The following is a 27145-nucleotide window of genomic DNA, read 5'->3' as shown; positions in this document are numbered from 1 at the left end:
TGCCTTTGAGACCTCATGAACCACCAGTGGTCCGAGACCACTGCTCTGATAAATACATTCCAAATATCCCCTCCAGAGTCCCGCCAATTCTAAGCTCTGTGTTCCATGTGATAAAGCATTAAACTAGCAGCCTTACATTAACAACACTTCACTTTTTATAGCACTATATGTATTCTTACAAAATGGTTCCACACATATTATTTCATAGTAACTCTGTGAAATAAGTAATACCCCCATTTTACAGGTAAGGAAAATGAATTTCAAAGAGATAAAAAAAAGCACAAGGGCAAGCAAATAGATGGTTTTGAACTCAGGTTTGAATCTAAAATGTCCTTTTCAATGGCCTTGATTAGTAACTGGAAATCAGTCACTGTGTTCTTACCTATACCCAGTCATACAGATGAGCAAACTGCTACAAAGAGAGATTTGGTAACTAACTGCATGTTACTTAGATCACCCCCAGGAAAAAGGGATTAAAACATGCGATTCAGGAATTTCTAAGCTATAGTTAGCTTACTGAAGGCTCACAGTAAACCCATTTGAATGCCTCTCTGAAAATTCCAGTTATTATCTGAGGTTCAGCTACTTAAATTTTTTTCTTTATATAGCACTGAAATTCACATTTGGCTTGATGCCCAACCTTCTTTTGTAAAGCCAAACTACTGTCAAGAAGAGCAGGAAAGGTTGCCACTGATTGCTTTTCAGGTAGTAAAGGAAAAAGTTGACATTTCATCCTCCTCGCTGGAAGAGAAGCCAATCATTTGTAAGAACCCTGGTCTGGCTCGGCTTCCATCAGTGGGATGGACAGAAGCCAGTTAAATGGCTCAACATAAGCCATATTAAAAGAATTTGGAATAAGAAAAAAGCAGGTTCCATATGCTGATGCTTTCAATAATTCATGAGTTATATCAGACTGCAAGTAATAAATTTCACTAAGTTTATCTATGGTAAGATGGTTTAAGATACTGTCTAATGAATTAAATGGGTGAATACAATAAAGTAGGAGCTCCAAAAACACATCACTGATTTATATGTTGATATGTTAAAAATAATAATTCAGCTGTTTGATAGTGCAAAAGATCTGGATTATTCTTAGAAAATGGCCTTGAAATACACAATCATCATCCCTGAATCTGTTGCTTAATATGTATACTGCAAACACTTAAAAGAAATGCTTCAATGAAAAGACTTGTTACTTACTTGATTCAAACAAACAAGTCAATCTACAATCCAAAGTGTCTGAGAATGTTAATGGTGGCTTAAATTACTATTTCTCATGAGAAGCAAAAAAAATTTAAATTTCACCTGACTATCCCATACTTGAACTACTCTGACAGTATGAAATAGATGCTTGTCCTCTGGCCTGGGTATAAAAATGTTTGCTGGTAGCCCACTGATGACATTATAGAGGTTAGCTATGGCATGGAAGAAGACTTCACTGAAGGAAACTCTACCTGGGAGTTAAATGAACTCTATCTGTGTAGTATGGAAAACTCCTATGAAAAATTAATGTTAAGCCGAAACCGGTTTGGCTCAGTGGTAGAGCGTCGGTCTGCGGATTGAAAGGTCCCGGGTTCAATTCAGGTCAAGGGCATGTACCTTGGTTGCAGGCATATCCCCAGTAGGGGGTGTGCAAGAAGCAGCTGATCGATGACTCTCTCTCATTGATGTTTCTAACTCTCTCTATCCCTCTCCCTTCCTCTCTGTAAAAAATCAATAAAATATATATTTTTAAAAAATTAATGTTAAAAAAGTGATTTATCTCTGCATTAGCTCTGGAACACCTGGCAGAAGCAAAAAACAAAACAAGCAAACAAACAAATACCACAAGAACAGATAAACTCCCTGGAGAAATGCCGCTTTATTCCCAGTGGCAAAGATTTGCACAGAAAACCTATGGAAGATGAGTTTACATTCCAAAATTATAAAAAATAGCAGAAAACAATGCAACAAAAGCAATAGGCAGCACATAAATGATAGGATTAGAGACCTTAAAAGGAAGTTAAAAATTGGAGAATATAAAGTAAGTATCGCAAGTAATTAAAGATACAAAAGAATGAATTAAATATTAAAAAAAAAAAAGACAATGGAAAAAACTGGGGCAGGCAGATTTGAAAAATAATAGCACTTCTCGAAATATCCACTAAAATTAAAATCTCAATGGATGGGTAAAAATCACACTGGTCATAGCTGAAGAAAACAGCAAGTTAGATGTAAAAAATTATCCAGCATGAAGAGAGATAAAAATATGGAAAACATGAGAGGAAAAAAATCGTTGAGAGACATAACAATAGAATAAAAGAAGTCCATATACATTAAATAGGATTCCGAAAGGAAAGATTAGTGAGAGCTATGTAATATTCAAAAAAAAAAATGACTAAGAATTTTCCAAAACTGATTAAAGACATGAACCCCAAACTTAAGGAAAAATCACTCTCAAAAGCAGCTAGAGAATGGGAATTAGAAAATCACCATTTGGCAACCATTATAACAATTGATTCAGGCAAGAAATCATCAGTGGATGCTAAAAGTAGTGGGTGAAAGTTTGAGGAGTGACAGGATATTTATAGTTTCAAAGTATTTCCTCACCAGTGATTCCATACAAGAAGTATGTGGGGGTAAAGGTATATCATATCTGCAACATTCAAATGATTCAGAAGGAAAAAAGTATGTATATATACAGGGCTTGGCAAAAGTAGGTTTATAGGTGTTCCTATGGGAAATAATACAATGTTTCCTAAATAATAACACAAGAATAAACTGTTTTGCATGCTCACAACTATAAACCCACTTTTGCCCACCCCAGTATATACAAACACACAACATCTATAATAAAAGTGTAATATGCTAATTAGACCGTATGTCCTCCCGAGGACCTTCCAGATGAAGCCAGGGCTGCAAGGAAAGCCCAGATCCTGAGTACCAGAGGAAAGCTGGTGCTGGCAGCTGGGGGAAAGAAGGCCTACTCTTGCACAAATTTCATACATCAGGCCTCTAGTGTGTGTGTGTGTGTGTGTGTGTGTGTGTGTGTGTGTGTGTGTGTGTGTATGTGTGTGTGTGTGTGTATGTATGTGTGTGTGTATATATATATATATGGAGAGAGAGAGAAACAGAGAGAGACAAAGAGAAAAGAATAAAGGAAATATGGCAAAATATTAACACAAGGAATATGAATGAAATGTGTACAGAACTCTACTATTTTGGAATTTTAAGTCTGAAATTACATTAAAATAAAAAAAATACAGAGAATTTGAGGGCTATTTAATCAAACAACAAAATGCAGACAGAAGAACATACATTTCCAGCAAATCAAAAAAAGGCTGAACCTTCCAAGTATAATAATAAAACGACACAGAAATTTAAGGTGTTAAGTGTCCAGGAAGAGGAACTCTGAAAACAGGAATAATGAGCAGTTGGTCCCAAGATCCCTTAAACTGACATGCACAAGCAGGCCAACTCTCTTGCTGTCCTCTTAGCAGGGGAGGGCAGTTTATTCTTGGGAGAAAATGAGTCAGAGATATTCCATACTCAGAGAAACTAGGTATGAAAGGCAGGGTAAGACACTATACTGAACAGAGCAGATCAAGTATTCATCTATAAAATAAAGGAGAACCCATCTCCTTCCTCCATTCAGCTCCCAAAATGCATATACCCCAGACTTATCCCTCCTCTCCCACACATCCAAGCAGAAAGATTAGTCTCTGGATCAATGAACCAATCCAACAGAAATAATCCATGAATATCAACATTTGGTCAAACAACCAGGTCCCATCCTCTAAACCTAATAAGGCCTATCAGTTCACAAGCCTTACCTGTGTACAAAGAGCTTCTAATCAGCTTTGAGTGCCATACTCTTAAATAAGAGCAGACTGCTGAGAAACATCAGGCTATTGAAGAAAGTTTCCAATATGAAAGATAGAAAATAGCAAAATGAAAAAGGAATCAAAGGAAACAAACAATACAAGGAGCTAAAGAAAAATTAAAACTACAAGTATCTTCAGAGAGAGAGAATATTGTATCCTTTTAAAAAAAAATAAGACTAGGAACCTATAAAAAAAAAAAAGATTAACTAGTAGTCAAGAAAAAAATACTTAGAAATTAAAAATGCGCAAATTTTTTTAAAAAATAAGTCATTCGATAAAATTGAGAAAAAATCTAAGAAATTAAACAAAACAAACAAAAAAAACACACCATTAAACAAAGAGGTAATAAATAGGACCAAAGAGATAAGAAAAATAAGAATCATTCATCATTTAGACTAGGGGTGTCGAACTCAATCAGAGAAGGGGCCAAAATCTAAAATCCAGCCTAAATCGTGGGTCGAATGGTTTACTGAACAGTCATAAACTGTCATTGTGATGGAAACGCAGTGGAGTGCAGTGATGACAGCGCGGTGCGGGCCACATTGCAAGGCCTGGCGGGATGGATTTGGCCCACGGGCCTTGTGTTTGACACATGTGATTTAGACAATGGAAATTCCATAAAGAGAGGAAAGAAAAAACAGGGAAAGAAAGTAATTTATACCTATATATATAAAAAGCTAATATGCAAAGTGTCCCCTTAGGAGTTCCACTGGAAGAATGGGAGTTTGAACGCTTGCTATGACATGAGATATTCCATACTCAGAGAAACTAGGTATGCTGACCACCAAGGGGCAGTGTGGAGCATGGCAGGCAACCAGTAGTGGCAGTGGGGTGCTAAGGAAGCGAGGGAAGGAGGAAGTGGGAGGGGGGAACCATGAGGTAACAGTGCACAGGTGGTGGCTAGGGAAGGAGACAGGGAGGCAGGCGGGGAACCTGATCAGCCCTGATCTCCAGCCAGGCCTAGGGACCCTTCCCATGCATGAATGCACTGGGCCTCTAGTAAAAAATATTAAACACATAAATTTCTCAGAAATGGGCATGAACTTCCAAGTTGGTATCTAATGAACAAAACAAAAACACCACTCATACCAAGGCATACATACTATCATAAAATTTCAAAACATAAAATTCCCCAAAAAGATTAAAATGTTACATATAAGGATCAATAATTAGAATGACATCTTACTTTTTGATATTAAAATAAAAGCTTAGAAGTGAATGGAACAATGCTGTCAAAATTCTGAAGAAAACCCACCCCAATCAGAAATGTACACTAGTCCAACTATTAATCAAATGTGAAATGGAATACATTTTCAGACATACAAGGTGACAAAAATTTATCTCCCTATAGGAAGCTATTGTAAAAAAAATAAACCAAAAATGATGATGTTGGAACCTAGAAACAGAATCCAACAACAAAAAAAAAGAGAACAAAAGGGAATTCCCATAAGCATAGTACACTGAGTTCAGGATGATCACTGTAGAGGAGACCTAAGAGCAATCAACCCAGAAAGAAAAGTCCTATAGTTTACATGTGCTTGACCATTTTATTCTTTTGTTGAAGAATTTAATAAAGATTAATTAGTGATAGGAACATGAAAAACTAGAAGGAAAAAAAAGAGGCAGTTATTAATTAGATGGAAAATAAAAAGTTACACATTGTTTACTGCTTGGTTCAGTTGAAAATAATACTTACACAGTCCTAATAATGTATACAATAAATACTACATTAATAAAAAATAATGATTCAGCCCTACTGATAAGATGGGAGAAAGAGAAATGTGTAGAAGAAGGGAGAACAGGAGAAGTGCTAACTCAAAGGAAGCAAAAAGGTAATGTCTATGACTGAGAAATCAAAGAGTAGCATGAAAGCATTTTCTTGGAAGACGGGAAGATAAGCAGCAGAGGGAAGCCTAAAGAGTTGAAAGCAGCTGCCCTTTAGGAAAAGTCTAACTTCTGGTTATATGCTGTATTTACTATTTGAATTTTAAAAGCATATGAGTGTTAAGCTGTACTATTTTTTCAAATATAAAATTAAGAAATATAGCTGAGATAAAAAATAATCCACTTCTAGATGGAGCAACATGAATATTTTTCTACTCTGAAGCTGTAATGACTGTTTATTAGAAAATTATACTTTAAATATTAATTATTTAGAAGCCAGGTATTTAGAATAGGATATCAGAAATAGAAACAAAATTTATTAGTTGAAATACCCAACAACTACATTTTCCTGGTTACTTCTGCTACTGGATCATTTAAGCAGACTTTGAAGGAGAATTAAAATGGCCCCTGAAATGAAGAGAAAGGGAATTTGATGCGCTAATAAGTGAGAGCTGGGGCATGAAGGATGACTTTGCCAAACATTCAATGTGTTCTTAATTACTCTGCTGCCAGATCAAGCTCCCACAGACTCCGAAAAACTCTTCTACTCTGCCCTCCTACAAGCTGTGTGATGTAAGGAAGCAGCCAGGTTTTGATTCATGGCCACTGGAGCCATAAAAGTGGACTCTCAAGCAAGCAGCAGGGGAAGGACTGCATCCAGGGAAACAATGTGTACAGATTCACCCACCGCTACTGGAGTTGCTGTGCGGCTGTGTTACACAGGCACAACCATCTCTCTCTACTAGGAAGGGTCTGGGTGCCCGTGCAAAAGACCTGATTGACATGACCATCATCTTAGCAACACCTCTGGGTCTGGCTTTACATATTCCTACATACACTCCCTCCAACCTCCCACCCACCAATCTGGATCTGGCTAGTGAGCTAGTCTTTTTTTCCCTTTTTCTTTCTGAGCACCAGAACCGGCCAAATTCTTTGTTTGGGCACTGGATCAAGCTCTTTGGATCTCCCTGCACCTCTCCTTCTGCAGACCCAACTTGGCTTTCTTTATTCCCTAGCTGCTGATGACCAGCGAACAGCTTGTTTCCACAGAAGTAACCGCAGACAGCAGACAATTCAAAGGCAAAGGCTACTCAAAGAAAGGTTTGGAATTCGGGGTGATATAATGGGTTGCTTGTGCAACTGTGATCCTATCAGTGTGATACATCTAAAAACAAAGACTTCAAAAAGCTTAAACTTACTTAAAATTCAAGCTAAAATTTCTAAATTCCATACATACTTTAGTCATATCTAGGCAGTAGGAGGAAAAGGGGAGAATGAGCCTAGAAGGCCTCCTGGGGGGTAGAGTAGGCTTTCAAATTCCAGAGAAACATTCCACAACCTGGAAGTTAAAGGGCACTGGGTTGAGTTAAACAGACTGCTAACCTAGTATCTTTTCAACTCAGAGCGCTGCTTCAAGCATCTGAGCTGGTGCTTCTTCAGCCTGCAGAGTGATTTATTGCTTGTTAGTGTTTACAGCTGAGAGATATTTTCAGCTGCTTGTACAACTATAACCCTTGTGAGTGAGAGCCGCTGTCTGGACATCTCTAAGTACAAGCAGCCCTCTGAGTTCTTCATGCAGCTGACATAGATGTAGCCTGAACTCAGTCTCTAGATGCTTCTAATCCAAGCCCTGAAGATTCAGAAGAGGAACTAGGTGGGAAGAGAGGGCTAGCTAGCCTTCTCTGGTCATGGTGTTCGGACACACACAGTGAATCAATCCCACATCAAAGTATGGTCCCTAGACCAGCAGCATAAACACCACTTGGGAACTCGCTAGAAATGCAAATTCTAAAACCCCGCCCAGACCTACTCAATCTAAAACTTGGGGTAAAGTGGCAGCAATCTGTGTTGTCCGAAGCCTTTTGGGAGATTCTGATGCATACCAAAGTGGAAAACACTTCCCTAAGACCTTAGGGGACTACAGCAAGCTGCCACATTTTACCCACAACTGGGATTCCTGCTCCTCACGGGTGGTAACTGCCAATCAGGTACGCTTATGCTATATCCCACCTACTGACCCCTTCCCTTTCTGTCTTCAAAAACTGGACTTGGACTGAGGCTAACAGGGAGTGAAGGTAAGTGGCTAAATCGCCACTCTGGCTAGATTTCATAGGAATCAGCTCTTGGTTTTCAACCTTATTCCTATGCTGAATACAATAACCCATTTTGAGTCACTTCTCCACTTTCCACATCAGTTTTTATCAATAGCCATAGGGCCCCTGCCCTCTCCCCTACTAGTATGGTCAAGGAAGAAAATAAACAAATGTGGAATTGCTAGTGTTATTTATAATAGCAAATTTGGAAACAACCATCTGTCAAAGAACTTGGTACATAAAATTATGACACTGAAAAGGTAGGAAATAATCTTTTAAATTACATTGTAGAAAAATAACATGGGGAAATATTCCACCCTACAACATGATTTTAGGGTTATATTACATTTAGTTTTTTAAAAGTTATTGCTGAGAAAATATGGTTTGGGTGACATATGCCAAGAATTCAAATTTCACAGTTCCTGCCTATTCCATCCCCGTATCACATTTCAGTCTCTGTCCTCTAGACATGCGCACATCTGGCAGAGAACCAGAGGCAAGGCAAGGGAGGATGTCCAAGGAGATTCCCACTACATATGCTAGACCTAGGTGTAGGGATGAGGCCTGCTAAAGAGTAAGACCAGAAATAACATTAACATTGGGAGTGACACAGGTGTGGAGTATTTGGGGAGATGATGAAGTTTTGCTGATATGTGCAAAAATGGGGAGGAAAATGAAAGCATGAAGAGACTGGAAAGGCAGTAAAATACAGACAACTTTGACATGAGGAGCTAAGAAAATTAATGATAAAAACAAACTAATCCCCTCATGAAGAACCTTAGCTTGGTGAGAAATTCCTCCCAAAGAAGAGATTCAAAACAAAGGGCCAATGTCTCTAACCAACAGATCTGCTTCTTAAAGTTATGCTCAAGAATTATTTTGTCAGACTTCTTCAAGTTTTGAGAGTGTGACACAATATGCATAACGTGATCAGTCTCCTACTTGGTTACAAGAAAGAATGACAGGGCATCTGGTGATGCAAATACTGGGTTTCTGCAAGGCCACCCCACAATATCTTCATAATCCACATAATTGGTTTTGTTGTTTATTTTTTTATTGACTTTTAGAGAGAGAGAGAGAGGAAAGGAGAGGGCTAGAAAGACAGAAACATCAATAAGAGAGAAACACCATCGATTCGTGCACGTCCCCTACTGGGGATTGAGCCAGCAACCCGGGCATGTGCCCTGATGGGAATGGAACTGTAACCTCTTGTTTCCTAGGTCAATGCTCAACCACTGAGTCACACGAGCCAGGCTATTTGTTTTTTATAACATTAGATTAAGGCAGCAGCATCTGGCCAAAATAGGGCCCCACTCTCCCTTTCTCTCCAGCCTGAGCAAGCTCAGTGCACGGCTGTAGGCCCTTAAAGCATACGTTTGAAAAATCAGACCTCCCTTGATTTAGTCACCAAGATCCATGCCTACTCTCACCTCAGGATCTCTGATATTGTAAAGTTAATGGAATCCAGAAGGGAAACTCTGCTGCAAGTTGGGTTTCTAGAAATCATATCTAGAGTAGGTTAAGCATTTCTGAAGGGAAGGAGCAAGAAAAAACCCACCTGAGAACCTAGAAATGTGATAAACACTAAATTTCCCTGAAAAGGACTATTTAAGAAAGAGTTCAACATAAAAATTTGACATATATTTTCCAACTGCATATCAGGATTTATGCTTTTTATACTTATGTTCTTTCCCAAATTTGACTATTTTGTCCTAAATTAAAGCACATCTATTTCAAAACTGCAAAATTTCATGTACTATTTTCTTCTAGTTTATATTCTCATGAAAGACAAAAGTCCAACCATTTATTCTTATTATACTTTTCTTAGTGCTTTAGATAAAAGTACAGAATCAAGTCCCACTGTGCCCACACTTTCTGGCTGGGTCATGACCATCCCACCTGCAGGAATTCTCAAGCAGAAGAACAGATGTGATACTCTTTGTCTCAAACTTGTACCACATGCTTGAAATAGTGGAAATGTTTCAGCCCAGAGGAGGCTCAATGGCTCCAATAAAATCCCATAAGCAGCCGAAACCAGTTTGGCTCAATGGATAGAGCGTCGGTCTGCGGACTGAAAAATCCCGGGTTCGATTCTGGGCATGTACATTGGTTGCAGGCACATTCCCGGTCGGGGGTGGGCAGGAGGCAGCTGGTCGATGTTTCTCTCTTATCGACGTTTCTGGCTCTCTATCCCTCTCCCTTCCTCTCTGTAAAAAATAAAATATACTTTTTAAAAATTCCATAAGCAATTCAAAATAATATACAGGTGGAAGACCTGGGTTCTCACTTGCTTACACAACTTGCCAATTATATGACCTCAGATAAGTCATTAGACACCATGAATCGCATTACATCAGCTTTACAGCAGAGAAAGAACTGGTCCTTCCCCACCTTCCCACAGATGAATAAAATAATGGATGTCACATCAGTGTGAGTGAGGCTTGGATGGCTCAAATCCTGAGATTCCAATCTTTCTCCTCCTCTTCTTTACATATCAAGGGCTTCCTGTCTGAATTAAATTGTCCTAGGCATTGTGAGGAATAAAGAGATAATCCAGAAGTTCCCTTAAAACTATACAGGGAATTGTGCTTCTATGCATGTTAAGTGATAGGAAAGAAATACAGGTAATATGCTCTAAGAGTTACGAGGAGGAAAGGTTACTGCCTGCTTAGGGGTCCAGGAAAACCTCACGGAGGAAGGAGTATATGAGCGGGCCACTGAAACCTGGATCAAATGTGGACAATTAAAGGCAAGGGTGATGAAAGGCATGTTAGCGAAAGGACCAACGTCACAAAGACACAGAGAAGGACACTAGGGCCCTACTCTTCTTTTAACACTCAAATTACATTTAACATTGTTGTAGAAGTACTTGCCAATGCAATTAGATAAAAAAATAAATAAATAAAAGGTTCAAATGTTGGGAAATAGAAGCAAAAATTAGCATTTGTAGATATGATTATATATCTAGAAAACATAAGAGAATCAAATGTTAAAAATGAGACAATTGTAGATTTCAATAAAAGAATACACAATGTATATACAAAAGCCAAAAAGGCATGCTGGCCATGAAAGATCCCATGTTCAATTCCAGGCAAGGGCACATACTCGGGTTGCAGGTACGGGGGAGGTGTGTGTGTACAGGAGGAACCAATCAATGATTCTTTCTCATCATTGATGTTTCTATGTCTTTCTCCCACTCCCTCTCTGAAATCAATAATTTTTTTTTAAAGTCAATAAGGTATCTTTATACAAATGGTAGCTAGTAGAAAACTATAATGTCAGAAAGTATTTCTTCATAGGAGCATAAGAAAGGTATAATATCTAAGAAAATGTTTCAAGATGTATGAAGGAAAATGTTAAACTTCTACTAGAAAAGCAAACTTTGCTTCCAGATAGCAATGTAAACTCCCCAAAGGCATGGACTTTCTCTGCGTTGTTCACGGATACATTTCAAGTACTAGGAACACCGTCTGGAATGTGGCAGGCACTCAATAAAAACCTACAGAATGGATCTAAAAATCTAAAAATTCAATGTGGCAAATCAAACTACAAACTGGGTTTATATGTGTATTCTGAGGGGAGCTGACAGAAATATCAACCTTCCACTTAAAAAATACATATAAGAACAATTTTCCCTAGATCAAAAATTCAAGTATTTAGGATTACAAAAGGCAAGCAGAACCAGAATAACCAAAATGTTATTGGTGAACTCTAAGTTGGTATAGTCATTTGAAAGGACCATTTCTTAATATCTATCAACATCAAAATGTGTTTATTCTTCAAGCAATTTCTCTGCTAAAATTAATTCCATAACTATAATTATAGTCACACATTTCTGTGCAAACAGATATAGAAGAATGTCCTGCCGAAACCGTTTGGCTCACTGGATAGAGCGTCAGCCTGTGGACTGAAAGGTCCCAGGTTCGGGTCAAGGGCATGTACCTAGGTTGCGGGCAAATCCTCAGTAGGGGATGTGCAGGAGGCAGCTGATTAGTGTTTCTCTCTCATCGATGTTTCTAGTTCTCTATCTCTCTCCTTTCCTCTCTGTAAAAAATCAATAAAATATACTAGAAGAAGAAGAAGAAGAAGAAGAAGAAGAAGACGACGACGACGACGACGACGAAGAAGAAGAAGAAGAAGAAGAATTATTTCCCTTGTATTACTGTTTGAAAATGGGGTTTGGGGGGGGAGCAATCTAAATTTCTATCAATAACAGATCTGTTATGTAGGATACACCTAACTGGAATACTATATACCATCCTTAAAACTGAAGTACAATCATCCACTGGTATAGCAGAGGATTGGTTCTAGGACCCTCCCCTAGGGAAGGGTCCAAAATCTGCAAATGCTCCAGACCCTTATAAAAAACAGCATATTGTTTGTATATAATCTATATTTGCATAAAGATGACGGCAGGATATGCCCTACATATATCACTTCATTCCTATGATTTCGGTATTGTGCTTAGCATATGGCAAATTCAAATTTTGCTTTTTGAAACTTTCTGGGATTTTTGAAAAATAATTTTGATCTGTAATTGATTGAATTCACAAATGCAAAACTCAGAAAATTGAAACAGTGGACATAGACAGCCAATTGTATATTATCCAGAATGAAATGGAAATAAGTCAATGATCTATTAAAGCAAAAAAGACAAGGTGAGAATAATCCCATTTGTGTTCTGAAATTATATAACTAATAGAAGCCGGTACACGGATTTGTGCATCGGTGGGGTCCTTCAGCCTGGCCTGCAGGGATCAGGTCAAAACCAGTTCTCCAACATTCCTTGAGGGGTAATAGATTGTGAGAGGGTTTTTTGGGGGGTGATATACCCCAGAATCGGGCTCCCTTCTCTCTGGTTCCAGGTGCGACACCCAAAAACCACAGCTGCCAAGTCACCTCAGCTCAGCAGCTCCTACACTGAGCATCTGGCCCCTAGTGGTCATTGCACAACTTAGCTACCAGTCGGTCGGTCACTTACACTTTTATATATATAGATGCTTATGTGTGACTACAAACATTTTGTAAGTTTACCTTTGGTAATGGATTCAAGGAAGCAGATGAACAGAAGTAAACTTTATCTCAAGCAGAACAGAAAGGTTTTGCTTTGTTCATTTTTACCATAAAGTCTGTATTTACTTCCTCTCAGGCATTCCTTCAGAAGTGTTGTGACCCCTCCCACCGAGGAGGGCTGCCTTCCCCTGTGCTCCCACGGCATTCTGTACACCACTCTACGAGAGCACTTCACATTCACTTGCAGCCTTACTCACTGGCTTCCCCAGTTAGTGGAGCGTTCTTTTGAGGGCAAGGACTGGCTTCTTTCTCTATATTCTCAGCACCTGGTGGAATGCTTGACACATAGCAACTGCTTAGTAAAGATTGCAAGAGGAAAGGGATGGAGGGAAGGGGGGAGGGAGGGAGAAAAGGAGAGACCTATATGAAGATTAACGAGGCAGCAATATACAGCACTACTGAGAAGGTCAAATCAGGAGACACAGAGGGTTGGCCGGAAAGAGAGCAATGATTAGAATGAGGAATGGAGTTATCTTACATGAAAGCTTAGGGTCTATGAACTAGACAGCCAGATGCTCCAAAGCAGCTAGAAAGCAGTAACTTCCAGCCCCTCAGCCTCGGGCATATCCCATGTAAAAGAAGATGCGACCACCCCACCATGCCACAAGGGCCTGTGACTTCTTCAAGCAAGGAAGAAGCCCCGACGTCAGCTTCTGATCATCTCACAGCTCTGCAGGAAATCCCCAGGGACCTCTGCAAGAGACGTGGCAATCCATGCTGCCCCTAGATCACCTTTGCTAGCTATTTTCCTCACAAGGTGTTAGAAATGTTCATTGAAATAATCCATGTAAAGCATTTAGCCCGGTCCCTGGCAGAGAGTAAGCACTTAAGATAGAAACTATTATTATTAAGTAATTTTCAGCATCTCTTCAAGAGTCTAAGCACTGCTACTGCAAGGCATCAGGAAGGCTTCATTTCCAACAAGACCCAAGCCTTCCAGCTGATCTTTGCAATAAACATACTGTCTTCCTAAGCACACTTAAAACAAACTAGGATCTGCTGCTTTTGTATTTCTTACTTTTATCATCATTTTAGAATTAAGCCGGCCTTATCAGACCCCAAGTATAACAGCACGCTTTCATTTTAGAAAGCTAGAATTTAAATATCCTTTACAAATTCAGTACATTTTCCTTTGTCCCATCCCAACAGCTGGACAATGTGGCTAGCACTGGAATTCACTTACCACAGTCGGAGGGTCATTCCATTCTTCATAGGAGATGGCAGCATAGGGGTAAATCCGGTCATTGATAATCTGCAGGGTGGCCAGGGCAATGGCTTTAATTGACTGGAAGTATGCTTCCCAGAACCATCGTGCCTGCAAAGAAAACAACACAGTTTTAAGTGAGCAAACAAGTGAGATAGAGTAAAAGTGATTATCAGTGCCGTTTAAATATTCGATGTCCTTACTGATTCTTTTCTGCTTGTGGGTGCACATATGTACATGTATATGTTTTTATTTCCACACTCTTACTTTCAAATTTGTGTCCTCAAGGCTTATTTCTTGTAAAAAGAACATAAATAGATCTTAATATTTTATCCCATCCAAAAATCTTCAACATTCCAATTGTACATATAGTCCCATTTACAGTGCAATCATTCAGTTGGTTTCATCTGTTCTTCGGTCCTTTATTTCTCCTTTATTGCCTTTAAAATTGATCAAACAAATTTAATTATTATTCCATGTTATTCTTTATTAGATTGCTGGTTTTTTAGTCTTCTGTTATTCTTTTAGTAGCTATCCTAGCAATTAAAGTAAGCATCATTGAGTTATGTATGATATTATATTTCAAATTAGTAATTTCACAACTTACCAAATATAAGAAAACCTCTGTTTATTCTCTCCCATCTACTGCATTATCAGTGCCAAATATTTTTCCTCTATATATTTTCAATAGCATAAGACATTATTATTAATTTTTAAGGTAAATTCTCATTTCCAGTTACCATATATTTTCCCTTTCTGATATTCATTTCTTCATGCACATTTGAGCTTTCATCTCAAATTATCTTCCTACTACTTGAAGAACTTGTTGGTTTTGTGGGGGTTTTTGCTGCAGGTCAGCTGACAGCAAATTCTCTTAATTTTTATTTGTTTGAAAATTTATTTTCCCCCCACATTGGCTTTGGAAGCATATCTTTGCTAAATAAAAATTTTAGGCTAGAAATCATTTTTCCCCAGCACATTATAAATACAATTGTCTTCTGGCTTCATGCAATTTTTGCTAATAAATAAAAGCTGTTGTACTACATGCCTTTTAATTCTAACTGCAGTTAAGCTTTCTCTGTCTTTGGCTTACAGCAGTTCAACATGATGTGCCTAGGTTTGGCTCTTTGCATTTACCCTACCAAAGAGTGCAGAGCTTCTGATATCTGTGGTTTGATGTCTTTCACTGCTTTTAGAAAACTCTCAGCCAAAATTTCTTTAAATATTGGTTCTGTCACTTTTCTCTTCTTCTAGGGCTCTAAACACACACTGCATCCCATGTCTCTTATTCTCTTTTCTGTATTTTTTCTCTCTGTGCTCCAATCTGGATATTTTCTCCCAATTTTCTCATAGTCCAATAATCCTTTCTTCTTTTTGTGTGTGTCTAAATTGCTATTAAACTCATGTGTTGAATTCTTACTTTACATTTTTCACTTCTTTCATTTTCATTTGACTTTTTAAAAGCAGATTTCATCTTTGTTGAAATTCTTCTATTTTATTGAACATAGTTTCTGACAGATAACACCAATATCTGAATCATCTATAGATCTCTTTCTACTATCTGTTTAACCTCTTCATTTTGTCATTTGGTTTCAAATTCTAGCATGCCTCTTAATTTTTCATTTGCTAGCTATTTTGTATATGCCGAGGTTCTGTATGATACATATTATCTTCCTCCTAAAAGTGTAATATATTCTGTCAGGTACAGCGAATGCAGACAGAACACTTTAATCCAGTTAGTGGTTGGTTTTAAGTTTTGTTAGGGCCAACTTTTTTCAGATTTTTCTTACTCTTAAAACATGGCCTTTTGGAGCTTTCAGTTAAAGCCTGAATTAATTACGAGGACCCTTCCATCTTGGCAGGCCTGAACACACCTTTATCTTGTCAGCATTATATTATATACGATTTACACAGCTTGTTAGGCACCCAGCTTTTCTTTCTGCAGAGATTCTTAAGAGTCTTGCTCTGATCATGTGCACCTTAGAAGTTAGCAAATACCTCAAGGGACATTGCATGCCCATTTTTTTCTTATTTCCCTGTGGTCCCCTTTTCCCTTGGATTCTGTCTTTTAAATTTCAAACACTTTTATAAACCCTAACTCCAGCTCTCAGCCCTGGGACTACTGCTTTCTGCTTCAATACCAGCTACTCTGTCATCGTCCAATATAGTCTTCTAAAAGAAGACAGCTTCTTAGCCAAGCAGAGTTTAAAACTCAAGTTATTAACAAAGCAGGATGCTGGTCTAGATGATCTCAACTTCATTGAGACCTACGATTCCACTCAAAATCAAAGATCATTAGGATTTACACAAGGGTGAACTATGAAAATTTAACACAGGAAATTGGAAGCATAACCCAAAGAAGTGGAGGAAAAAGATACTTTCTAGTCTAGACTTGCCAACTTTGGTTCTGTTGCTGGGCAAGTCCTCAATTCATTAGTTAAAGCCCAAGATTACTTCTGAGTTATGTGACTATCCTCTACACTAATTGTGTAAAAAAGGCAAAAGCATCACAATGAGAATTTCTCCTATTCAATGAAAAGCTGAAACAGATTTAGCTTCCAAAGGCATCTGACTTAAGCTGTCTTGTAGTTTCCCATCTGGGTACAGCCTGCTGGCTGCCTGCTGCTGCTTCTCCAACTCATTCCTGTGTAAGTTCATGTTGCTGCTTCCCTTACCCCCAACATGCCATCATCTAGTCAAAATATTTACAATTTCTGAGACCTGAATCTCTCTTCTCTATGAAACCTTAATTGACCACCCCTAATATCAACTATCTCCCATTACTATGAAATTCCACAGCACTTACAGCCTTTAGTCCTGTTAGTCCTGTTATATACTGTCCTATAATTATTTTACTGTTATTTCAGATGATCACTTTTCTCTCTCCAGCTAGATTATGAGTTCCCTGGGTGTATAAATAAGCTTTCCTTTCTTTTTTATTAGCATCCTTGCAAATGTAAGAATGTTTTACCTGCTGCAAAGCTCTTTTGTATCCATGATCACCTCTGCTCTTATAACCAGCTTGTCCCTTATTCAGAACACATACGTACAAGTTTCATTTCATATGTGAGATACAAAGATGTTATGTGTCAGAGTCACAACTAAAATCCATGAATCTTAACTCTAACTCTAAACTCAGACCTTTCCCTATTCCATTCCAGAGAATTCATAGTATTAGCACATGGTAAATTTTAGGAAATACAATAGTTCTTTTTCAAGAAACTGAGAGGTATAAAAATGCACTAAGAAGCATGAGCCCCCACACAAACACACCCATCCTAAAATTTACTTTCCTTTCTATCAAGAAGGGTCCATCATCATATGTTCTTTTATTTTAAATCATATTCAAATTAAAACATGCTCAAACTTAAGAATTTCAAAGCTTTATGTTCATATTTAATCACAGTGGAGACAGCAGCCTTTGGGATTTATAGGGAACAATGACTTGATAACAAATCCATCTAGAATACCAGCCAAAGGCACAACTGTAGGACAGAGCTTCTCATTTAAGATGTCTCAAATCATCTCCTTCTGTACACCAAATGGCAAGTCACTCTACGGAAGCAAGCTTTGCCAATAATCATAGCTCAAGTGTTTCAGCCTGAGGATAAGTGAACTTGTCAGGCTTAATTGTTTCTGCAGGACCTCTGTAACACCTTGAAGTGTTTAGAAGCATTATAATTTACAGCCCCTCCAGAACGCAATGGCAGCCACTTGTCGGTAGAGAGAAAGAAGTCTGCAGCTATCCTGGCCATACCCAAATGCAAAACCTTATGTTTGGGGGGTTTTCTCCTCTAAAACATGAGCCGCATTTATCTCTATCTGTAAAGTTTAAAAGAGGGATTCTTTACAGCTGTGCAAAAGCCCCAGTCACCCCCACATGTGTCAAACACAAGGCCCGCGGGCCAAATCCGTCCCGCCAGGCCTTGCAATGTGGCCCGCACCGCGCTGTCATCACTGCACTCCGCTGCGTTTCCATCACAATGACAGTTTATGACTGTTCAGTAAACCATTCGGCCCGTGATTTAGGCTGGATTTTAGATTTTGGCCCCTTCTCTGATTGAGTTCGACACCCCTACTGGGAGCTACCCAGTTAAAAAGTTAAGTCACATGTGAACTGGGCATACCAACATAACTGTGGACAAAGTGTTTAACCTTTCTTCATTAAGCAAATACCACCATAATTTTATAAAACATGCATATTCCAAAGTATATAAATTATAAAGTTCCTAGAATCCTTTCAAACATGAGAATAATAATCCTTTAGGACAAGGATTAGGCCAACTTAAAAGGACCATAAGCAAATAGGTACCTTAAATTGAAATTACTACTTTAGTTTATACATCAGTTAAATGTACTTAATGTCTCCAATTTTCAATTCCATAAAGCTAAAGCAATAATCCAAGTTTAAAGGAAGCCAGCGCAGTATAATAGGAAGAGCCATGGCTATAAGCATCTTGCACAATTTCAAGTTTGAAATCTGTAAGATGAAGTTCCTAATGCCTATCTCATGAAGCTTTGATGACTGATGAGATGAGGTTTATGAAGCTCCTTTTCTTTGAAGTTCTAGTGCAAAACAGACAATCAGAAAACGTTAGCTCTCTCCTTACATCCATCCTGTCCTCTTAGGGTCTTCATCACTTACATTAGAATGACTTCAACACTTTTTGTTTGGGAGATGGGAAAAGGAAAAGACAGAATGGGATCTCAAGAAATCCAACTAGTCAGACAATAGAGTTAGAAATAATAAAAATACATCAAATAGGAGTGTGACAGAACTTTATAATGACAAGTACAGCAACCAATAACATGTGCTTTGTAGCCAACTCTCTGAGCTTTCAAGGAAGAGGACAGTACTTCTGCAGAAGTTATGGGCGTGGGAATGCATCTAGCTTTGCTCACTCTGAGTTCCCAGCCTCTAGCACAGTGCCTGTCGAAGAGGAGCCAGTCAAATGTTTGTTGGAAGAACAAACCCACCCAACAATACTGCCTCATAGGCACAAGAAGGCACAGGCAACTCACAGAACTTTCCAAATCTTCTAAGTTCCAACCCATAAAGTTAAAGGGGCAAATAATCATTTAATAATAATGACTGCATAGGGGCAAATAATCATTTAATAATAATGACTGCATCTTGTATGCAGAATTTTAAAAGATGAAAGATGAGGGACATATATTTGAGGGAGAAAAACAAAATGTCAGGTGACGAGCTCTTCCAGGAGAGATGGGACACATGATTTCAGCTTTGGCAGAGTACAGAAGGGAGAGGTGGCTACCATGAAAGTAGCCAAAGAAGTCAACTAAAATTGTAATGAATTCTTAAAACTGATTGTGGGCTAGTAAAACAATGTGGAAGCTCCAAACACAGGGTAGTCGCATTTATTTACAAGTTATATTCTTTTTTAAAATATATATTTTATTGATTTTTTTTACAGAGAGGAAGAAAGAGGGATAGAGAGTTAGAAACATCGATGAGAGAGAATCATCAATCAGTTGCCTCTTGCACACCCCTACTGGGGATGTGCCCACAACCAAGGTACACGCCTTTTACGGGAATCGAACCTGGGACCTTTCAGTCTGCAGGCCGATGCTCTATCCACTGAGCCAAACCGGTTTCAGCACAAGTTATACCCTAAGGGGTGTTTTTGAGAAAGACTGCGAAAGGGAAGGAACCCAAAGAGAGTCCTGAACAGCACACAACTAAAATCCCTGCCCATTTCTTGGACTTTTTCTTATCCAAAACAAAGGCTTTCAACTGCTGGGGAAGGAGCACAAAATGCTCCCAACCAAATGTCAGCCACAGAGGCACTGCCTCTGGGAGAGGATGGAAAGGCAGCCTGCCACTGGGGAGGGTTGAAGCCACAGCTCCTATGAGCTACACCCAAGCCTTGCACTGAGGAAGCCACAGCAGCCCATTGCCGTGCTGGGGCAGGCTACACTCCCACCAGCAATCCCAAACAAGGCTACATGCCCTGTGGGAGCAGAAGCAAAAGCCACCGGTCCCTCGAAGACAAGCAAGAAAACTTACTTGGGTCAGGATCCTGCACTGACACCACGCAGAGGTCAGCTCCCACTAAGAGAGGGGCAGGGCACTCTCCAGCCCAAGATTCCTGCAGCAGACAGCTGCCTCAGGCGGAAGCAGCAGGAACTCTGAGAAGGCCCACAAATGGGCCTGCCTGAGACTGGGGCTGGGCCGGGGGTAGGGAGAACCCTACTGCCCCCATCAAGAGTCAGCACCTCTCACAAGCAGTGAAAGTCTCCCGCTGAGGGGGAAGGCCTCCTCGGGGGCACAGGGTGAGGTGGGAAGTCTGAGAAAAACCTCAATACTGCGGCCCAATATAATACACAGTAGCAGCAGCTGACTGCTGGAGGCATCTGAGTGTGTGATGTGCTGAAGGGAAGTCTAGCAACAGCAAAACCCAAACCGAGCCCAATGACCAGAGGGAGTCAGCCTCCTGCATGCATGGCCTGAGAGAAATGGTGCGTCCGTTTCTGGACATGACATTTACCTCAGCCTCCTGTTTCTCTACAGAGAGTGTCCATCATTCAACCAAAATTTACAAAAAACAAGAGTAAACAACCCACCACCATAATATAAAGCTGTCTAAAGAACCAGACCCAAAGAGGACCAAAATGTAGACCTATCTGACAGAGACTTTAAAATAATTATTAGTAGTAAGCTAAAGAATCTAGTGCAAAAGGTAAGCAACTTACATGACTAGGTGGGGATTTTCAGTAGAGAGATGGAAACGAAATGAAACCTTCACCATCTCCCTCAAAAACCTTAAAAAGAAACACAGCTGCACCATTAAAGTTGCAAAAGTACTCTGCCTCTGCGCAACTAGGAAATTCAAGAGATGTGAGCTATAGGAAATTTTCTCTTAACACACTCACACTGACAGAACCATTTGTTTCAGGCGAAGGGCTGGAAAATATTTCCACACCTCATGGATTAATTTTTCAAAGCTGTGTCTGAAGATGAATCTGAAACTTCCAAAGGGATCCAAGTCTTTCCAAACACATGTACGAAAGGCGCCTTACGTCCTTTCCTTTGTTTGCTGTGACAAATGGAACCGCGAGCATCCCTGCCTGTCCGAGGCTTCCTGGCAGCGGGCGGGTGTCCATCCTCCGTGCTGTAGGGTGAGCCCTGATGCAGGAGCAGGGAGCTCATGCTCTTCCCTTCAGGAGTAACTTTCCAAGCGTCCTGATTTCTAGCTGAGCATGACCACAGGCAAAACCGTTTTTGTTTCTTCTTTTGCTTACTCCATTTTATACACGTAAGAGTTAGATGACAACTTACTTAAAATTAGGGGAAAGAATAGCCACAAAACCACTCAGAATGAACAAAAAGATAGATGTAGGGGCAGTAAAGCAACGAGCAGTCTGTCAAATTACAGCGGGGAGGCTGGGGAGTGTTGGGGGGGGGTGAGGGAGATCAACCAAAGGACTCGTATGCATGCACATAAGCACAACCAATGGACACAAGACACTGGGGGTGGGGGGGAGATGAGGGCATGTGACGGGGGTAGGGGAGGCTGGGGGAAGGTCAATGCGGGGCGGTGGAAGGAGATATATGTACTACTATATGTAATGCTTTAAACCAGTGGTTCTCAACCTTTCTAATTTTCTAATGCCGTGACCCTTTAACACAGTTCCTTCGCTAGCAACATCACCTAAGACCATCGGAAAACACAGATATTTACATTATGATTCATTAACAGTAGCAAAATTACAGTTATGAAGTAGCAACAAAAATAATTTTATGGTTGGGGTCACCACAGCATGAGGAATTGTATTAAAGAGTCGTGGCATTAAAAAGGTTGAGAACCACTGCTTTAAACAATATAAATAAATAAATAAATAAACAAACAAACAATTAAAAAAAAAAAAAAACACTCAGAGGCACTTCTCCTATGCTGAAAGTTTTACAAAACTGTCCAGTGCCCATGTGACCAGATTTTCTGGAGGAGAAGTTCACAAATATTTGATACACCTTTACGCAAGGATTCAATAAACAATAATAGAAGTCGCCTTCTTTAAAATAAAAAGGGATTTTCTGAAACATAAAATGATACCTGGGATTTATCAGTACACCATTTTTTTCCTTAAAACTTTTATTTTGTTAATTTAGTTACATTTAAAATACCTTACTACATAAAACACGACTGTGCCTTTTCTCTCTCCTTCCTCACGAAGCTGTTTTATCTGCCCTCTCCATGTGTTCTCCCCAACAGTCTGTGATGCCTCGCCAGGCCCTTAGCCATCCTCCAGGACAGTGTTTCCAGCCCCATCATCTCCATCACTTGAACACGGCACTTGAGGAACATACACATATCACACTCAATGGAATTTCACCCAAAACCACAGACATCTGTTCACAAAACAGTAAACAGAGTTCATTTCACAATTTTTGGTAGGTATAAATATTTTTGTTTACTTCTTTACCATGAAAAGTTGTAATTGCTTTCTTTTTAAACTTTTTATTTTGAATAATTTTAGACTTAGAGGACAGGTGCAATTGTAGTATAGGCAGCCCCCAGACCCCCCTCAGCCTGAGGTGCCCCCAATGTTAGCATCTTGTATCACCATGGTATAATCATCAAAACTAAGAAGTTAACTAAACCTTGGACTTGTCTTCTAAGGGCTTTTTTGTGAACTCTGACCCAGGATGACACGTTGAATTTAGTTGCCATGTCTGCTCAGTCTCCTCCAATCTGTGACAGTTTCTCAGTCTCTCCTCATCTTTCATCACCTGGACACTTTTGACTAGAAATGGTCAGGAATTTTGTAGACTGTCCCTCAGTTTGGATTGATTTGATGTTTTCTAACTATTAGAGGTTATGGATATTAGAGAATACTACAGAGGTGATATGTCCTTCTCTTCACATCATATTAGGAGATATCTGATATCAATATGACTTATTACAGGTGAAGTTAACCTTGGTCACCTGGTTAAGATGGGGTCTGTGAGGTTTCTCCATTATAAAGTTACTACTGTTCCCATTCCATATTTTATTCATGTCACCATGTTCAGTCCAAATTCAAGGTGAACATAATTAAGCTCCATCTCCTAGAGGAAGGAGTACTAAAAAAATTAGCACACTATTTTTAAAATACATTTGTTATTGATTTCAGAGAGGAAGGGAGAGGGAGAGAGAGGTAGAAACATCAATGATGAGAGAGAATCATTGATTGGCTACCTCCTGCAAATCCCCTACTGGGGATCAAGCCCATAACCCAGGTATGTGCTCTTGCCCAGAATTGAACCCAGGACCCTTCAGTCCATGGACCGACACTCTATCCACTAGCCAAACAACACTATATAGGGCTAGCACACTATATTTAATGTATTTTGAAAGGAATAAAAACCATGAAGTTGAATTCATTGAATCTTCTAAATTTTTCAACCTAGTCTATTTACATACAGCATGGCATTCTATTAAAATCCTTAAATCTCTGGGGATCTATGGGTGATAGAAAGTATTAAAAAATTTCTTTCTTCACTAATAATTTCACTAAAATTGATAATCTGATATTTGCCTTAAGCATTAAGTTGAAGCCTGATAACATACCTCATCTACTTAAAAGAGAAAAAGCAGCCGGGACCAGTTTGGCTCACTGGATAGAGCGTTGGCCTGAGGACTGAAAGGTCCCGGATTCGATTCCAGGCAAGGGCATGTACCTTGGTTGCGGGCACATCCCCAATAGGGGGTGTGCAGGAGGCAACTGATCGATGATTCTCTCTCATCAATGTTTCTAACTCTCTATCCCTCTCTCTTCTTCTCTGTAAAAAATCAATAAAATATATTTTTAATAAATAAATAAATAAAATAAAAGAGAAAAAGCATATAGCCAATTTTTATTAAAAATATTAGATGTGAAATATGCTGAAACCTCAAATATTTCTGAAATTTCAATGCTTTTAATCTAATACTTTAAATTACTCCGATGTACTCCGCATTACTGTACAAAAATTTGGTGTTCAATTTTGTAATTTGGAAAAGAATGAAATAAATCTAAAAAAAATTAGTATAATAAGATAACAGAGAAAAAAGAAATATGAAAATAAACCCTAGAGCTTTCCATAGATTTGCTCTTAAGAAACCTTGAGAATCAGCTAAAAACATGCCAGTACTAAAAGTAAAAATGTATAAAGTAACCAGCTACAAAATACTTTTTAAAATAAATAAAACAAAAAACCAAACTCTCACATCCCAGCAATACCTAGTAAGATTATACACACAACACACACATACACACACACACACACACACACACACACACACACACCAATTAGTATTACCCCAACTTCTCACAGTCCAGATTATTCTTAGTCTTTTGGATAGACGTCAGCTGCCTCCCCATCATCCATCACCCCTTTGCTAACTCATCTGACAATTTTAACACAAAAATCAGGATGTATTCTCTACTCCCTGATGTTTTAGGGGGTGGAACTTACCTTCCCAGCCAAACTAACAATTTACTAGCCCCCACTGAAGGGCAAAGATTCAAGAAATTGGCCCATAAACACTACAGATTTAGGGTAGTGGGTTTCTGTGGGTTCTCACGGCTTCTTTACACTGGTGTCCACTGGTGTCCTGCAGCCCCTCAAGAGTAAGGCTCAAGTGTCTTGGAAAACTGGCATGGGTTAAGGTTGAATGCCCTTGTCAATGTCACCACTCATTTTCCCAGCAGCAGCAACAATGCAGGACTAGATGTGACTTACCCAGTAGAGTCTCTATTTTAAGCTATGCTGCTCAGAGGGAGAGCTGAGAACACTTTTAAATGCAAGTGCAAGATCCAAAGTATCACACCTTAGTGAGCATGGTTTTGCTCTTCTCCCAGGATCTCATATAGAGCCCAGTGATTCTTACTAGGGATTAGTATCTCCTAGGATTCCGTCTCAATTTTATTTTTACCTCGTTCCCACATTACCAGCCTTCTAAAAATACACTAGAATTTAGAATCTACAGATTTGTTGTTTTTTTGTCTTGTTTAAAATAGTCTTTATTCAGTTGGCACATAGGAAATGAAAAGGAAAAAAAATCACCTTATAGTAACAAATGTTATGACTGAACCACACTAAATGAATTTTTCTCTTTCTCATCCTTCTCAGAACTTTAAGAACTTGCTCAAAACCTTGTCTCTTGGCTGGCTACATGGCATTTACCTCTTTAAATCTAACTTTCTCCATGCCTAGCATTTTGATAGCCACCTCTTCATTTCCTCCTTCTCCTGGCACTTCGATGAAGACATTTTTACATGGTTTTCCAGGCCATGTCTCCCTAGTACTGTCTCAAGAATTTCTGAAGAACTCTCAACATCAGGGCAATCCTATCCCAAAAGAACGGCTGAAGACACAACTTTCCCTTTGTATAGGGAAAGGATCTCATTCTTACATACCAAACTGAGTCATGCAAAGGTTAGGAAAACAAGCAAGTACATGGACCAGTACCCAAACACTATTCTGAAACAGCGCTGGTGGGAAAATTCTCAAAGGTTCATATATAAGCACATTTCAGCCACTTAGAAGCAAAGCTTTTCTCTGCTCACCTCCAGTCACAGCATTTATATTTATGGCAAGTGATTAAAAATTTAATATGCAGTTAGTTCCACTTATACTTATCAAAGAAAATGGCTACACTACATCATATATTCCTTAGTCATCCCAAAAATGTGAGAAAAAAGTCTAAATGATGAAGTCTATGGCAATACTTTCTAAGGGCAAAACAGTGTGCTTGCTTAAGTTCATTAGTTTTTAATCAGACTAGGTGTTTTTTCTAAGGGTCAGTACGTATTTACAAGCTCTTTACAATTCAGATGGCATCAGATTACATGCTTGATTCCTATAAAGAGTTTAGAACCCTGAGTTATCATCAGAGAAAGGAAACAGAGAAAGAACTAGAACATGGGACTAGGTGAGGCCCAGCAGTACATGTATAAGTTGGGGTGCGTGTTGGTGTGGTTTGATCCAGATGATGTATAAACAGTAGACATGTATGGTTATAGACTAAGTTAATAATCTCGTTAGAAAAAGAAGTACAATATTTTTATATATCTTTTTCTTTTACTATGCTCCGTTTCGCCTGCCCTCAAATCAATCTTGAATGACACAAGCTTAAGAATGAAGAATCATCTTTATCACAAAAAGAGGCTTTCTGCATTATTAAATCTTTTTTGAATTCTAAAGCATTTTTAAAGTCCGAAAGCTCTCCATCTGGTTCATATTCCTATACTTTTAACTTTCCCTCTCTGTAATTAAAACATGAATTGTGATATTTCAATTTCAATGAAAAAAAATCTTACTGCTAAGAACCTTTCCAACAAAACAAAACAATGTAAAATCTGAGCATTTGCCCTCGCTCAGTTTTTATTATTGTTTTGATAGAGCATCAGACTGCAGACTGAAGGGTCCCAAGTTCAATTCTGCTCAAGGGCACACGCCCAGGTTGCAGGCTCAATCCCTAGTAGGGGGGGGGGGGGCGAGCAGGAGGCAGGAGTTCAATGATTTTTCTCTCATCATTGATGTTTCTATCTCTCTCCCCTTTTCCCTTCCTCTCTGAAATCAATAAAAATATATATTTTTAAAATTGTTCTTTACCTATTCCTCCTCACCCACTGTTCTGGATGCACATTATTGTTACTGCTCATACCTAGAAGCTGAAAGTGGGGTTAAGAAAAAAGACCTCAGAAGTTGATTCCACAGTAATCCCCTCTTAACCTCAATTGAGCCACTAAAGGACACCTATTGACTTTGGCTCTTGTACCTTATATGCACATTGGTATGAGATGAACTGTGACCTCTCAAAATTTATATGTTGGAGCCCTAACCCTTTGTACCCCAGAATTTGACTATAGTTGAATATTGGGCTTTAAAGAGGTAATTAAGTTAAAATAAAGTTGCAGAGTGGACCCTGATCCAACTTACAGCTGTCCTTATGAGAGGCGGATGCCTGGACGCACAGAGAGTCCCTGGGGTACTCATGCCCAGAGGAATGACATGCAGAGAGGCAGCAAAAGGATGGCCA

The 27145-nt window shown here is 39.1% G+C and overlaps 1 protein-coding gene across 4 annotated transcripts in view; it reads right to left on the bottom strand.

The window, feature by feature from the left end:
• Positions 1-27145, bottom strand: part of EXT2 (exostosin glycosyltransferase 2) — a 107363-nt gene that overhangs the window by 44871 nt on the left and 35347 nt on the right. For 3 of the 4 annotated variants that reach the window (XM_045578015.1, XM_036426283.2, XM_045578013.1), the window contains one exon: positions 14097-14228. The exons of the other annotated variant lie outside the window; for it this stretch is intronic. In XM_045578015.1, the coding sequence (XP_045433971.1) occupies positions 14097-14228 (132 nt within the window). The remainder of the gene's footprint in view (positions 1-14096; positions 14229-27145) is intronic. 4 annotated transcript variants of the gene reach the window in all.

Source organism: Pipistrellus kuhlii, unplaced genomic scaffold (genome assembly GCF_014108245.1).
Source record: "Pipistrellus kuhlii isolate mPipKuh1 unplaced genomic scaffold, mPipKuh1.p scaffold_m20_p_9, whole genome shotgun sequence".
Classification (NCBI taxonomy): Eukaryota; Metazoa; Chordata; class Mammalia; order Chiroptera; family Vespertilionidae; genus Pipistrellus; species Pipistrellus kuhlii.
The sequence above is the reverse complement of the archived record's forward strand: the minus strand, read 5'-3'. Positions and strand labels throughout refer to the sequence as shown.